This window comes from Zosterops lateralis (genome assembly GCF_965231275.1).
Source record: "Zosterops lateralis genome assembly, chromosome: 15".
NCBI classification, from domain to species: Eukaryota; Metazoa; Chordata; class Aves; order Passeriformes; family Zosteropidae; genus Zosterops; species Zosterops lateralis.
In genome coordinates this window covers 6,112,600-6,124,820 of record NC_139775.1, presented here as the reverse complement: position 1 = coordinate 6,124,820, position 12,221 = coordinate 6,112,600, and the positions used below count along the sequence as shown (strand labels likewise).

The window sequence follows — 12,221 nt, the reverse complement described above, 5'->3', positions numbered from 1 at the left end:
TATTCAATTAAAAAACTCTCATTAAAATTGCATAATACAATATACTACTTTAATATAAAGGATGCAATCATGCAAACCTTACAACAGCCCAGTATCACTCAGACAGGCAGCATTTTATGAGCAGTTCTACCAGAGTTACGCCTACTAGGACAGGTATTTAGGTTGCCCAAGATCTCCATGTATTTTCATGTGATTATCTTACTAAAATCTTGTGACACAAAAGCCAGTCTTAATGTACATACGTTTGGGGTTTTTTTGTAGAGACTTAACATTTCATGCTTGGATGCTTAACACAGCATTCAGTAAAAAGAAATATTAAATCACAACTCAAACCAGACTTACTGGAATATTCTGTATCTATACAACATTACAGTACATTACCTGTCAGAATTCCATCGCCGCTTTTTCCTTGCAGCTTTAAATATCAGTTAAGAAAAATCACATACAGACATGTTTTTCAAATAAGATATTATTTCATATTGGTGAAAAACAGAGCTAAGATAATTAATCACATAATGTAATAAGAAAAAAATGCAATGTCACAGAGAACTACTGCACATGATTATTTGGAGGGATGAACCTAACTAGTAAATCTGAAACTGGCCTTTCATTTATTGAAGTTATGCATGCATTAGCAAATTTGTCTATACTGACTCTGAGATGATAAGATTGTGTTTATTAGGGATAAGTGATGTTTTCCAGGGATGATGCTTTAGCTGATAAAGAATTAGAGATAACAATCATGGAACAAGCAAACCTAAACTTATAACCACGTTCAAATATGGATACACAATGAAATCTGTGATATCTCTATCATTGAAAAGGACTTGAATTTTTTCATATTTTTCAATTTTAAATCCCGTGCAGTAAGAGTGTAATTATTAGCTATGGAGTCACTTGGGTTTCTGTAGAGATGCTGTTCTTTGAATGGAGCTGACAAAGTCCATGATGACTCCTGCATCAAAGGAGGATAATGGCTTTGCTGAAGGAGAAGCTGAAATTGGAAAAACAAAAGCAAAAGTTTCACAAAGCACGGTAATTAAAAAAGTCTCCTTAGGGCTAGAACAGGATTAAAGATCAATTAGTATGAAAAGCAAATACAAAGGTCAGACATACATTTGACCACTGATCAATTTTTAATCACTATGTATAGTGATAAAAAATTGATAATGCTTTCCACATGTAAAAGGATAATTTTACAGAACACTTCAGTCTTACTCAGGCAATTTTTTTTGCATAATCAAAGTATTTTTTATAAATAAGAGAAGACAGTACATTATCTAGTTCGTTCTACTCCTCCACATCTCTGCCTTGCTTCTTTTCTTCTCCTTATATTTGCTTAGATTTAGAATATTCCTAAGGCCTTCATTAATGATCTATCTACTTGTAACACTCAGCCCTTGTATTAGCTGAAGAATAGTACAAGTTAAAAAATTCAGCTCTTGTCTTTCTCTCACATCAGAAAGGATTTGTAATAGACTTCTTTTGTCTGTTCATTCCATGTTTTCTCAGGTGACTTAGTATCTATCGTTGGACTTTTCATCAGTCCTGATGCCTCTGAACTTTACTGAGATAGCTCACATGAGATGCATGTCTCAAAACACCCCCAGAGATAAAAGTACACGAGATACAACCATGAATATACTTGGAATCATTGGATATTACAGCTAGAAAAGACCTCCAAGGCCATCAAGTTCAACCTTTGGCCCAGTACCATTACACCCACTAGACCCCCTTGCAAAGAATGGGAATTTGCCAGGACAGGGAGTGTGTGCATCCCCTGACAGAGGTGAGAGAGCACATACCTCATAATAGTCTGAAGGTGCATCTGAAGCAGAAGCAGCAGCAGGTGCAGGTGTGGGTAGGAATGATGATTCTGGTGACTGGTTTGGACGACTCATATTGGAACATGGAACTGTTTTTTGACTAGACAGAAATGAAAAGCGATTTTTCATTTTATAAAACTTCTCAACACCAGTAAATGACAGTTTAAAAAATCTTAATTTTATACCCCTGAAAACTACTTAAAATTAGTTAAATATTTTAAGTAATACTAAAAATTCCACATGGAGCTTGTAATGGTATAAACTCCTGATATTAGAATATTAAATCCTACCAGACTGCCAAATTGAAAGTGAAACAGTCCAAGTTGTGTGAACTGTATTACTGGGGAGGGAAAAAAAAACCCTCTAGATTTTTTTCATGTCTAGAAGGAGCCAATTATAAAAGAAGCTATTATCAGGATGCTGCTGGAAGAATAAATTAATCTCAAGTACTCTGCAAAGTGTTGTACTACAAATGTCAGGATATCTGATATGATTGATGATTATATTTCACCTCTTCAAGGTGACAATACTTTGAGATGGCCTTCCAGGGCTCCATACAAAGTTCTGTCAGGATATTTTCTCAGAATTAAGACTCACAGTGTTTTAAAATGCTTTTAAACAGCAACCTTCCTTAGTATTGGCCAAAGCCTCATCCATAGTCTGAGTTTCCTAAATCAAACTTGTTTAAGAGATTCACAAGGAATAATTTCCTGAATACATAGTGACACAATGAGAAAAAGGAGGTGGAAATGTGTTGTATCTGAACACCAGCGAGTTAAATCACCATGAAATAGGAAGTCATTACTCAATACAATTATGTTTGAATAAGATATAATCTTTTTTTTTTTTTTTTTTTTTTTTTTTACATTATTTTAACACACTTTTAGCACATGGTTATTGCTTTCTGATGTATCACTGAATAAGGAGGCTGCTGGAACCTAGTTTTCTAGCAGACAAAACTGTGCCCTCCTCAATATCAAAGTAGAGCCCATCTAGAAATAAAATTTGAGAAAGGACTGATTTGACTTACCTCCTTGGTATTCCCCAGCATACCTGCATACACACACAGAAATAAAGACATTATCTGCCAGACAAAACTCATTAAAGAGAGCATGAATTCCTCCTGATTAATGACTAAAGGATTGGGCCTTAGGGTACTTTAAAAATGAATAAATGATACGGTTTATTAGGACATCGATTTATTCATTCTTAAAGGTACAAGAGTCATTAAAAAAGCCATCGTTCATCCTAAAACATCCTGACATGCCAACTAACCTTTCAAACACCTAATATTTGAACAGAGAAATCCTTAATAAAAAGTATATTATAAAGGATTAAGTCCAAAGGACATTTAACAAGAACATGTGTCTTTCAATAAGCCTTCTTCCAATATCAAACCACTACCTACCAGTAATGGCCAATTTCATCTGAAGTTCTGACAAAGTTATTGATATTTCACAGTCACTACACAAGGAACTTACCCTCTGGAGACTCGGGGTTCTCTGTTGGCTTTATTCTGATTTGGCTTTTTTGTTTGCTTAGAATTCTTTGGTCCTCCCTGTCAGTGCAAACATCCTTGTTGATATGTGCACTGAAAAAGAATGAGAGACTCAGCTCAGGTACTACACAAGTTGTTAATCAGCTTCTATCTCAGCTGCCAGGAAGAAGAAAAATCAGCTCTCACATTCCTTGTTTACAACAATAAGCTCTCTTTTCCTCCAAATCTCCATGCTATTTTTTCACCATTCCTCTCAAGCTCACTTTTCACCTTGACCTTTCTAACACCCCCCAGATGTCCTTCAAGCAAGATTCTCTTATACCCTGCCCTTTCCACTTCCCCCAACACCAGTTTCCTCCCTGGTGCCTGTTCTCTTCTAATGTCCCAGGGACTCTGGGCTCCCCAGCTGTGGTTTACATCAGAACCACACATTAATTGCCAAGAAGAATAAGCCCATGTCAAAAAGAATGGGAAAAGAGAAAGAGACACCTTGCATGCCTCACACATCCACAGGATGCACAGGTGAGCAGAGTAAGGGCAGGTATTCACAGGTGAGCAGAGTAAGGGCAGGTATTACCTGCGAGTGCCCTTATTACCAGTCCCTCTGCCTGTCACAGCCTGCTGAACTTCTCTGACACTCAGCCTTTCAGTCCTCAGCTTGGTTGCTCCAGTTACAGCATAGCTGGTGCTTGGAGACAGAATTCCCTCCTGCATCTCCTCCCACAGCAGAGAGGAAACAGCCCCTTTCAGTGTTGTGCCAAGCTGTGGTCAGGGAGATTCTGTTGTGGAACCAATGAGGAACTGTAACAGGCTCCTTTTACCTCTGAAAGTTATGAAAAATGTCATCTTGAGATACCTAAGATATTCTAACTTTTGCATCAAAGCACTGCACAGAGCTCCCAGAGCAGTAAAGACTCTATAAACCAAATTTTTCTTAAGAAGAATTGGAAAAAAAAAAAGTTTAGGATTCTAAATCTTGAATCCAAACACCTCTACCACTTTTCCACTGTTCAGAATCAAACTCCCTGAAGCTCTGAACACAGCAGGTAAGATAGTCTCAATTCCTCTAAGCCTGTATGTATTTGCCTCCCACTCACAGTCATCATTACATCCGGAAAGATCTTCCATCACATTCCTCCACAAATGGGAATTACAACCATCCAACACGAAATCTAGCATAGTCTCTTAATAGTTACCCTCAAGAGGGCAACATGTTTTGCCAACACAAGAAGAGTTCAATTTTAAACCCTTCCCCATCACCTTTGCTATTTTTCATCCAATTTTCAGTGAGCTTTGAGAATGGCTGATATATCTGAGTTAACAGCACAGTTTTCCTCATGTCTTGCCCTTACACCATCTACAAGTGGAGCATTGTTGTTGGTCATTGTTCTTAAAACACAGGCCAGCAGCGCAGGGTACAGAACCAGCATTGCTGGTGCTGGTAGTTGCTTGGCTAATGTGTGCCATAACTCTCCAAATATTTCACTGCTGGCTTGCAACATGAGCCTTTTCCTGCTAATTGGAGCTGACACTGGCATGAAGACAAGCTCAATTAAGCAGCAGTTAACAGTAACTTCTGTTTCTCTGTGCACATCAACTTGGATGCTCATATATGCATGCCCTTCAAAATTGAATAACTTATCTCTGCCGCTTGAAAAACACTAAAACTAGTTGTTTTGCATAGAGGAAGATTATATATTAATTTTTAGCAGAAGAGATAATTATGCATAGCAAGAAAATAATTTACTAAGAAGTATGAGACTATCTTCAAAACTGCAGCTATGGCATGCTTGAAAGCAGAAATTTAAAATCTCCAGTATAAACTCAGCTCCATTAAACTTTATTGTGCCATTATCACTGAGTTATGTCACACTGCAATTCTGCCAGCAAATTTTCCCTATGCTCACTTTTTTAAAAGTATACAAACTAACAAATTTATGATATATAAATTTCCTTTCCTATATACCCTAATGTACTAGGAATATCAATCCACTATGCACTATAATAATATGAGAAATTAACAGTTCAAGCAAAATACACTTGCCCTGACCATCCTCTTCTTGCAGGTATCTTATGCTAGGCTGTTAGACCCCACAGTCCAAAATGTGTTAATATGTAAATCTTACTCCCTCTCTACACAAATCCTGGTATTTGTAGAGATCACTGAAATTCAGCACCTCAAAGACACAGATAAGTCTGATAAGTCTAACCCCCCATACTTCATAAAACATTTTTTGGCATTAATTTCCAAATTAAACATGCTATGTAGTTTGTTGCCTTTAAAAAATAATCACGAAACCATTAGCATTCAGTTTTGCAATAGTCTCATAGGTGACACCGATTAAATAATTAAAGCAGTTGCGAGAAAATGTGAATATTTAACTCATTTCTGACTGCAAGTCACAGCATGAAAAATTCCGTGTAGCAGAAGCTGGGAATTCACTGGAGCCTCACGCTTGCACGTTCACACCATCATGATGGCCCCGGAGAACAGCCAGGCCTGAAGCACTGATTTAGAAGAATTAAAGACTTTAGTTAAAATAAATATCGCTGAAGTAAGGGAGCTAAGACTTCCCTTTTTGTTAGCAGAAGCCAGACTGAAGGAACTGATAAATCATGGAAGGAACTGATAAATCATGGAAGTTGTCAAACTAGGCTTTTGCATCCTGAATAATCAATAGACCCCATGAATACAATACAATCATAAATCAAACAGTCCTGGAAAAAACAGGATTCAGCTGTCAAAGGTTAAAAAGTCAAAGAGAGGAAGACTCATCTTACTTCATCATTTTAGGACCCCACCCCATAAAAAAGACCACCGACCCACTTTAAAGAACAAACTCCCCATGCTTAATGGCTTTTTGGGCTAATTACCATACGGAGCGGGGAATGGGCTGTACCAGAGTTATGAATGTGCATTTGTGTTTTGGGTATTCAATACTCCTGTACATAAAAGCCCCTGTGATCATCTGTGGATTGAGGTGTGTATTTGGGAGCCATCCCGGCGTCGTAATAAACACACACTTTCTAATTTTAAACTGTTAGAGAGTCTTTCTCCGTCATAGTTGGATATTGGTATTAGATCAATATCCATAGTTTTTTAATAATTCAGGCCAACCAACGTGCCACACACCTCACCGAGCATCACTGCTGAGAACAGCCTCGGCCAAATGCCGAGACACCGTGTGGGAGCATTGCTTTGCCTGAAAACCCAGCTAAATTCTTGAAGTAATTACTCCTGGCATGGCACGTCTCCCCAGACAGGTTTGCCACGCGGGCACCAAAACACCTTTAGGCGGCAGGAGAAGGTGGGGACGTGTGAGAACACGGAGCCGGGGCGAGGGGAGGCGGCTGGGCCGGGTGTGGTGTCTCACAGCAGCCGTTCCACCGCTCCTCAGGACGGACTGACACTCCCCGCTGCCCGCCCGGGCCGGCGGCACTGCGGCCCCACCGAGCGCTGAGGCCTCCCGGGCCCGGGGAGCGCTGCCCGCCTCCACAGCGGCACCGACACCGCGGATACCTCATTGTCCGCCCTCCATTCCAACAGCTCCGAGCTGCGTGTCCTAAACCAACACAAACCTCTGGGACACTCATGAGGGTGCCCGCACTGAGCGACTGAGGTAGGGCCGGGGGGAAGGGCACGACACCCGAGGGGCCCCGGGCACCGCCGCCAGCCCGCGGCGGCCTGTGGAGCCCGGCCCGGGCCCTGCACGCCCCCGGGCCACAGGCGGGCCCGGCCCGGCCCCCGCGGGGCGGAGACAGCGGCGGGAGAGCCCCGGCAGCCCCGGCAGGCCCGGGTGAGCGGCCGAGCGGGGCCCTGGCCCGGCGGGCGGCGGCCGCAGGTGAGCGGGACGTTCCCGGGGCAGCACCGCCCGCTCCGCCGGCCCGGGCTCCGGCACTGAGGGCTGGGCGGGAGGGCCGCGGCCCCGGTTACCTGCGGGAGACACGGGCCGGGCCCCGCTGTCCGCCCGGGGCGCTGATTCACGGGGGTGGCCGCGGCGGTGGTCGGGGGGGATCGCCGTGCGGTGGCCGCGGCTCGGGGTGCCCGGTGCGGGCCGCGGGCGGGGCCGGGGGTTATAACGGGCGGGCTCGGGCCGCTCCTGCCCCGCTCCTGCCCGCGGCCAGGGCCCGGCTGCTTGTGTGACAGTGCCCGGTATCCCGGGGGGCCCTGTGTGTGCGGCCGGCACAGCCCTGCCTGCCCGGGGCTGCAAACGGGAAAATGCATCCTCTGAGGTGCCTCTTGTAAGGGTCCCCCTGTAACAGCAGCTGGAAATTTTCAAGGAGATTGCTGAGCTGAAGTTTCCTTGAAACTGCCACAATTAAATGTGTTCAAAGCATCTGGAAGCATTTTGCCTTAATATGCCGAGTTTTGGAGATCTGTGGGGAATGCTCTCGGTTCTGAGCACAAGGATACTCAAGAAATCTCAGTGTGTTACTGGTGCCCTGCACCCACAGAAAGAAATTGTCCATGCAGGTGATGCAGAAGTTTTTACTGGTCCCCTAAGTGAATACCCTGATGGGTAAGCACAGAGTTAATGTTATAAATGAAGAAGGTGAGAGTCACCTGTATCTTGCTGCTGGGCTTTGGGAGTTTCAGAAGAGCTTGCAGGGACAAGCCCTCTACATTAGATGTGCTTTTGTTAAAGTAATGTTTTATACTGTGTATCACTTCATCTGAAACCTGCTTTCTCTCTTTATACAAAGGAAACATTTCATTTTCAAAAAGCATCTGTATGAGCCTGTTACTAATTGTACCTTAATTTTAAGGGAACTTGGATGGCTGAGTGAGAACTGGCTGTTCAGAAGAGGTCGTGGCCTGAGGATTAATAGCATGTCTAAAGAAATGCAGGAGTTACAGAAGCAATGGCACTCTGTGATGCAGACCATCCACAGCAACGCAAATGTGGGTCTGGATTGTAATTTTATATATTTATAAAGCTACTCCTTTTGTAACTGCCAGGATATCACACCCTGATTTATTTAAATGCACTCCCTATTTTTTTAAGTGAACACTGTGAGGCCTATGGGAAGGCCTGTCCTCCCACACCTTCTCAAGAAAGAGAGAGGCCTATTCTGCATTTTTGTGTTTTGCTGGCATAACCCTTTGAGATAGTAGAGTGGCATTTTAGTGAAATGGTTGTACTGCTATAAGAAGAACTAAAACTACAATATATGTTTCCTTCAGGGAAGAGAAACTACTGCAGTAAAGTTCTAGTATATAGCTATGACTGCCTCTGTAAAAAGATTTTTTTTTTTTTACTAGTAATATTATTAAATTCTTAACAACTTTCTGATACAGACATGCCTGCACTGTACTTAGGATCAATAAATGGGCAGGTTGCAGCTATTACTAAGACATAGACAAAAGAAAAGTTGAGCCTTTTTAAATGTTGCAGATTTTTAAAATTAACAAATAGAGGTCTCTAATTCAAAATAATAGTTTTCAAGACACCAGTGAAAGCTACAGCTAGACTGATTTTTTACTTGTTTTCAGACTGGATGCTATTTTGTGGGTTTGTAGTTTTTTATAATTTGTGCAAGAACAGAATTGGGAAGTCCAAGAAAAACATGTCTGTTGATAGTAGAATTATATTTGCCCTGAAGTTATCTAAATTTGCAGCAAGTCCCCATGCCTGTGAAACAAAGAGGCAAGAGGTACTCCCTATTCCAGCTGCAGACTGACAAAAGATTTATTGTACCTGTAGTTCACTATAGTAGCAGTGATCTGTGAAAGGTATCTGTGAAAAGAGATTAAAAAAAAAACCTAAAATGTTTTTCTTTCACCTGCAGGTTGTTGCCTTTATGAATTCTCGTGTTGGCCAATATTTAGATGACCATCCTTTTGTTGCCTTATCCCTCCTGATGTTTGTTGCAGTGTCAGCTATTCCTGTTGGATTTTTCCTGGTTTTTGTTGTTACAACAGCTGTAATGGCCTGTATTGGTGTGATAGTCATGGAAGGTACTGTATGCATTCATGGGTATACTTACCCATTCCCTTTTAAGGCACGTAACCTTTTTCCTTTTAATTTTTTCCTTCTGGCAGTCTGAGTCCTAGCAATTGAGGATTTCTGTGTGTAGTCTTCAGGTCTCAGCAGTAGTAAAACTCTTAATACAAGAATAATAATCTAATTAAGTGTAGTCTGTAGAGGGGAAATCCTATTTTCCGTTCTAATCTCAGCCTAAGCCAGTTATCTTGAGCATGCATAGCTTTTACAGAGGCTGGCCAGATGAGGGAGAAAGATGGTTTTCCCAAATTGTTTGAAATTGGGATTATGGTAGAATGTCAGCTCTTCTATTTGTACATAGACTTGTTTAAGTAACAGAGTGATGTTTTTTAGGTGTCGTCATAGCCATAGGTGGCATAGCCCTCCTGTGTGTGCTGTGTGGCCTGGGAGCCCTGTCCCTGGGAGTTTCTGGAGTGCTGAGTGTTTCTTATGTTGCACTTTCAACTCTGATCAACTACTGGTGTGCATCAAGGTGAGTATGGATGTCTTGATCCATGCTTGGATTTCAAACTCTGCAACTGTGCTGTTGCTATTCACTGTTCCATTTTTTTCCTAAATGAGCCACTGTTGCTTAATTAAACAATGTTTCTTGACTGCTTTGAATCTTGGGCTACCCTCATGGCTTAAAATGCCATCATCAGCATACAGATGTTTGGTCATGGGGAGGTTTTCTAAGAGCATTGATTCATGCTCTTTCTCCTGTTTGGGACAGAGGAAATAAAAATGGTATTTAAATGTGAAAGTGCTAACACAGCATTACATCTGGCAGTAAAATGCAGTAAAATATTGTCTCACTCCAATGTCTTGTTTTAAATGTCATTAAAACCCACTGCCAAGTAGAATTTTATGTAGAAGCTGAACCTTTTCCAGTTTTTCCTGCATGATGGCCCAGCTATCTCTGTTTACCTGCATTTGTAGACTAAGAGAGCAAAATTGGTTGCATGTTTGGGGTAGGCAGGAGAGTACTTAAAGAGGAGAGTATGGTCAAAATAGAAATAACAAGTTTTGTAGGATACTGCACCATGCCTATTGCCAGCTGTGCCTCTCAGGATTTGGGCTTGGAGGCCTATTTCAGTCAGCATTGCCTCAGCCAGGCAGCTGAGAGCAGGAGGCAGCAGCAGGCTATGCTGGAGTGGCACCTGTGCCCCCCTGAAGTACCTGCCAGGGAAAGAACCACAGAGGCACAAGGAAGAGCAAGAAGAAAATTCACAGTTGCTCTCTTCTAGGCTTCCTCAGTTTGCTCCTTCAGCATAGCTGTGTTTGCACAGCTCTTGATGACACACAAAGCTGCCTGAGGTGGCAGCAGGATGACAAAAGCATGGTACAAGGCTCAGTTCCAGGCCGTGCTGCCAGGTCCACAACACTTGTCCACCAGTTCCAGAAGACTTCCATTTTCCATAGAATATCCAAATGCATGATCCAACCTACACACCAGTCCTGTTGAGCTACAGCGTTGATGTTAAAACAGATAATACCATCTATTTTTTGTGTTCCTTGTCTTCTGAGAGATGCTTAGGTAGACCAGCGGCAGATGTAAACCTCTCTAGGACATTGCACATTGCTCACCTTTTTTGAGCAAAAAGTTAAGAGATAACAATCTTATGGAGGAACAGATAATAAAACCATTGTTTTCTCATGTACGCAGGAGTCAAATAAGGAAGCAAGATGTTAATGGAAGTTTACCACAGAAGCAGCCTAGCTTGAATCTTTCTGCCAATACTGGAAAGAGTGAATAAGTTGTTTCTCCCCACTTCATAGGCACTTAGCTGTACAATTCCAGCCTTTCCTATGTAATTGCTTACTCATTAAGCATTCAACCATTGTATACTCCTGGAAACTGAGAAAAATCAATATACATCTTAGACTGGCACTGTAAAAGGGATCTTAAAAATAACCAAGAAGCAGCAGTGCAGTAGTAATGTATGCACATGATGGAATATTCAATAGAGTGGTAGAGGGATAATAGTTGGCACTGTTAAGTCATGGACAGAAAGTAGAGAGATATTTGTAAGTAGAGAGATTTGAAAGCAGAGAGATATTTGTTAAGTAGAGGGACAGAAAGGAGAGAGATATTTGACTTCTCAGATACTGGTGTTCTGAATGTATTCTCTTTAGTACATAGCAGTGGTCATCTTGATACAGAAGTATCAAAGTTCAGAACAGTAGAAACACATTTTGAATATGGAAAAATATTTGTAAGCCTTAACAACCTTTGTTAAAATAGCATGAGTACACCAGGCCAATGCTTTATGTTCATTATACAGGGAAAAGTGGGTTTGTCTTATGTCATGCTCTAAGCTTTTATCTCCATTTAGATGTTGTGTTATTCCAAAGAGGTATTTTCCTTATTCTCATTGCTTCATCATATCAGGGGTATGGATAGGTCTTGTTTAGGTATTTAAATTGCCTGGTTTGTTTCTCAGTTGTAACTTTGTGTATGTTATGTAAACTTTTTTCATTTTTTGCAAATGCTATTATATTTTTAAGCATTAAGAAAGTAACTATATTAGTTAAATAAAATGCTGTTTGTTTAACCAGATTGTCTTCTTAGTCTGTTTTATTCCATAGTAAGAATTTTTTCCCCATTTCATTTTAGGAAGGCTACAGTTGGAGCTGAGTTTTTCTCCTTGAATAAAGTATTTTTATATAGCCAACATTGCTGAGCCACAAACTGCAAATTACTCCCCTTGTCGTACCTGTAAAGGAAATGGAGATGTCTAAGGTCTAAATTAGTTTTATTTAGTTTTGCATAGACCAAGCTGCTGCTTTACTAAAACCTGGACACGGAGCCTACCTGAGCTGTAATTATCCTTCACACAGTAGTGGTGGCAGTAGTTTCAGCCCTTAGGCTAAGCTGGCCCTGCATTTCAGTTGTAGGGTGAAATAATCCCC

At 41.5% G+C, this 12,221-nt stretch overlaps 2 protein-coding genes across 4 annotated transcripts in view; one reads left to right on the top strand and one right to left on the bottom strand.

The window, feature by feature from the left end:
- DNAH3 (dynein axonemal heavy chain 3) overlaps positions 1 to 7,017 on the bottom strand; it is a 57,280-nt gene extending 50,263 nt beyond the window's left edge. Inside the window, exons 1-5 of one of the 2 annotated variants that reach the window (XM_083872434.1) lie at positions 6,904 to 7,017; positions 3,308 to 3,417; positions 1,806 to 1,926; positions 790 to 994; positions 382 to 415 (exon numbers count right to left, since the gene is read on the bottom strand). In XM_083872434.1, coding sequence (XP_083728560.1) covers positions 382 to 415; positions 790 to 994; positions 1,806 to 1,901 — 335 coding nt within the window. In that variant the 5' untranslated portion in view covers positions 1,902 to 1,926; positions 3,308 to 3,417; positions 6,904 to 7,017. Of the gene's footprint in view, positions 1 to 381; positions 416 to 789; positions 995 to 1,805; positions 2,024 to 3,307; positions 3,418 to 6,903 lie in introns of those variants that run through there. The other variant, XM_083872433.1, reaches the window with a different exon arrangement.
- Positions 6,783 to 11,863, top strand: LDAF1 (lipid droplet assembly factor 1). 2 transcript variants are annotated; one of them, XM_083872436.1, is made up of 5 exons: positions 6,783 to 6,944; positions 8,092 to 8,227; positions 9,115 to 9,283; positions 9,663 to 9,801; positions 10,975 to 11,863. In XM_083872436.1, exons 2-5 carry the CDS (start codon positions 8,156 to 8,158, stop codon positions 11,063 to 11,065), a joined length of 471 nt encoding a protein of 156 aa, XP_083728562.1. In that variant the 5' UTR covers positions 6,783 to 6,944; positions 8,092 to 8,155; the 3' UTR covers positions 11,066 to 11,863. The 2 variants fall into 2 exon arrangements, with proteins under 2 accessions (XP_083728562.1, XP_083728561.1); XM_083872435.1 differs by lacking the exon at positions 6,783 to 6,944 and adding an exon at positions 7,105 to 7,166.
- The last annotated feature ends 358 nt before the right edge of the window (positions 11,864 to 12,221 follow it).

Bases quoted from the DNA above. Each gene is read 5' to 3' on its own strand.
- LDAF1 (XM_083872436.1), top strand. From the start codon at position 8,156: ATGTCTAAAGAAATGCAGGAGTTACAGAAGCAATGGCACTCTGTGATG. The intron at 9,284-9,662 runs GTACTGTATGCA...GATGTTTTTTAG, and splicing joins TGGTGTGATAGTCATGGAAG to GTGTCGTCATAGCCATAGGT. The intron at 9,802-10,974 runs GTGAGTATGGAT...TCATGTACGCAG, and splicing joins AACTACTGGTGTGCATCAAG to GAGTCAAATAAGGAAGCAAG.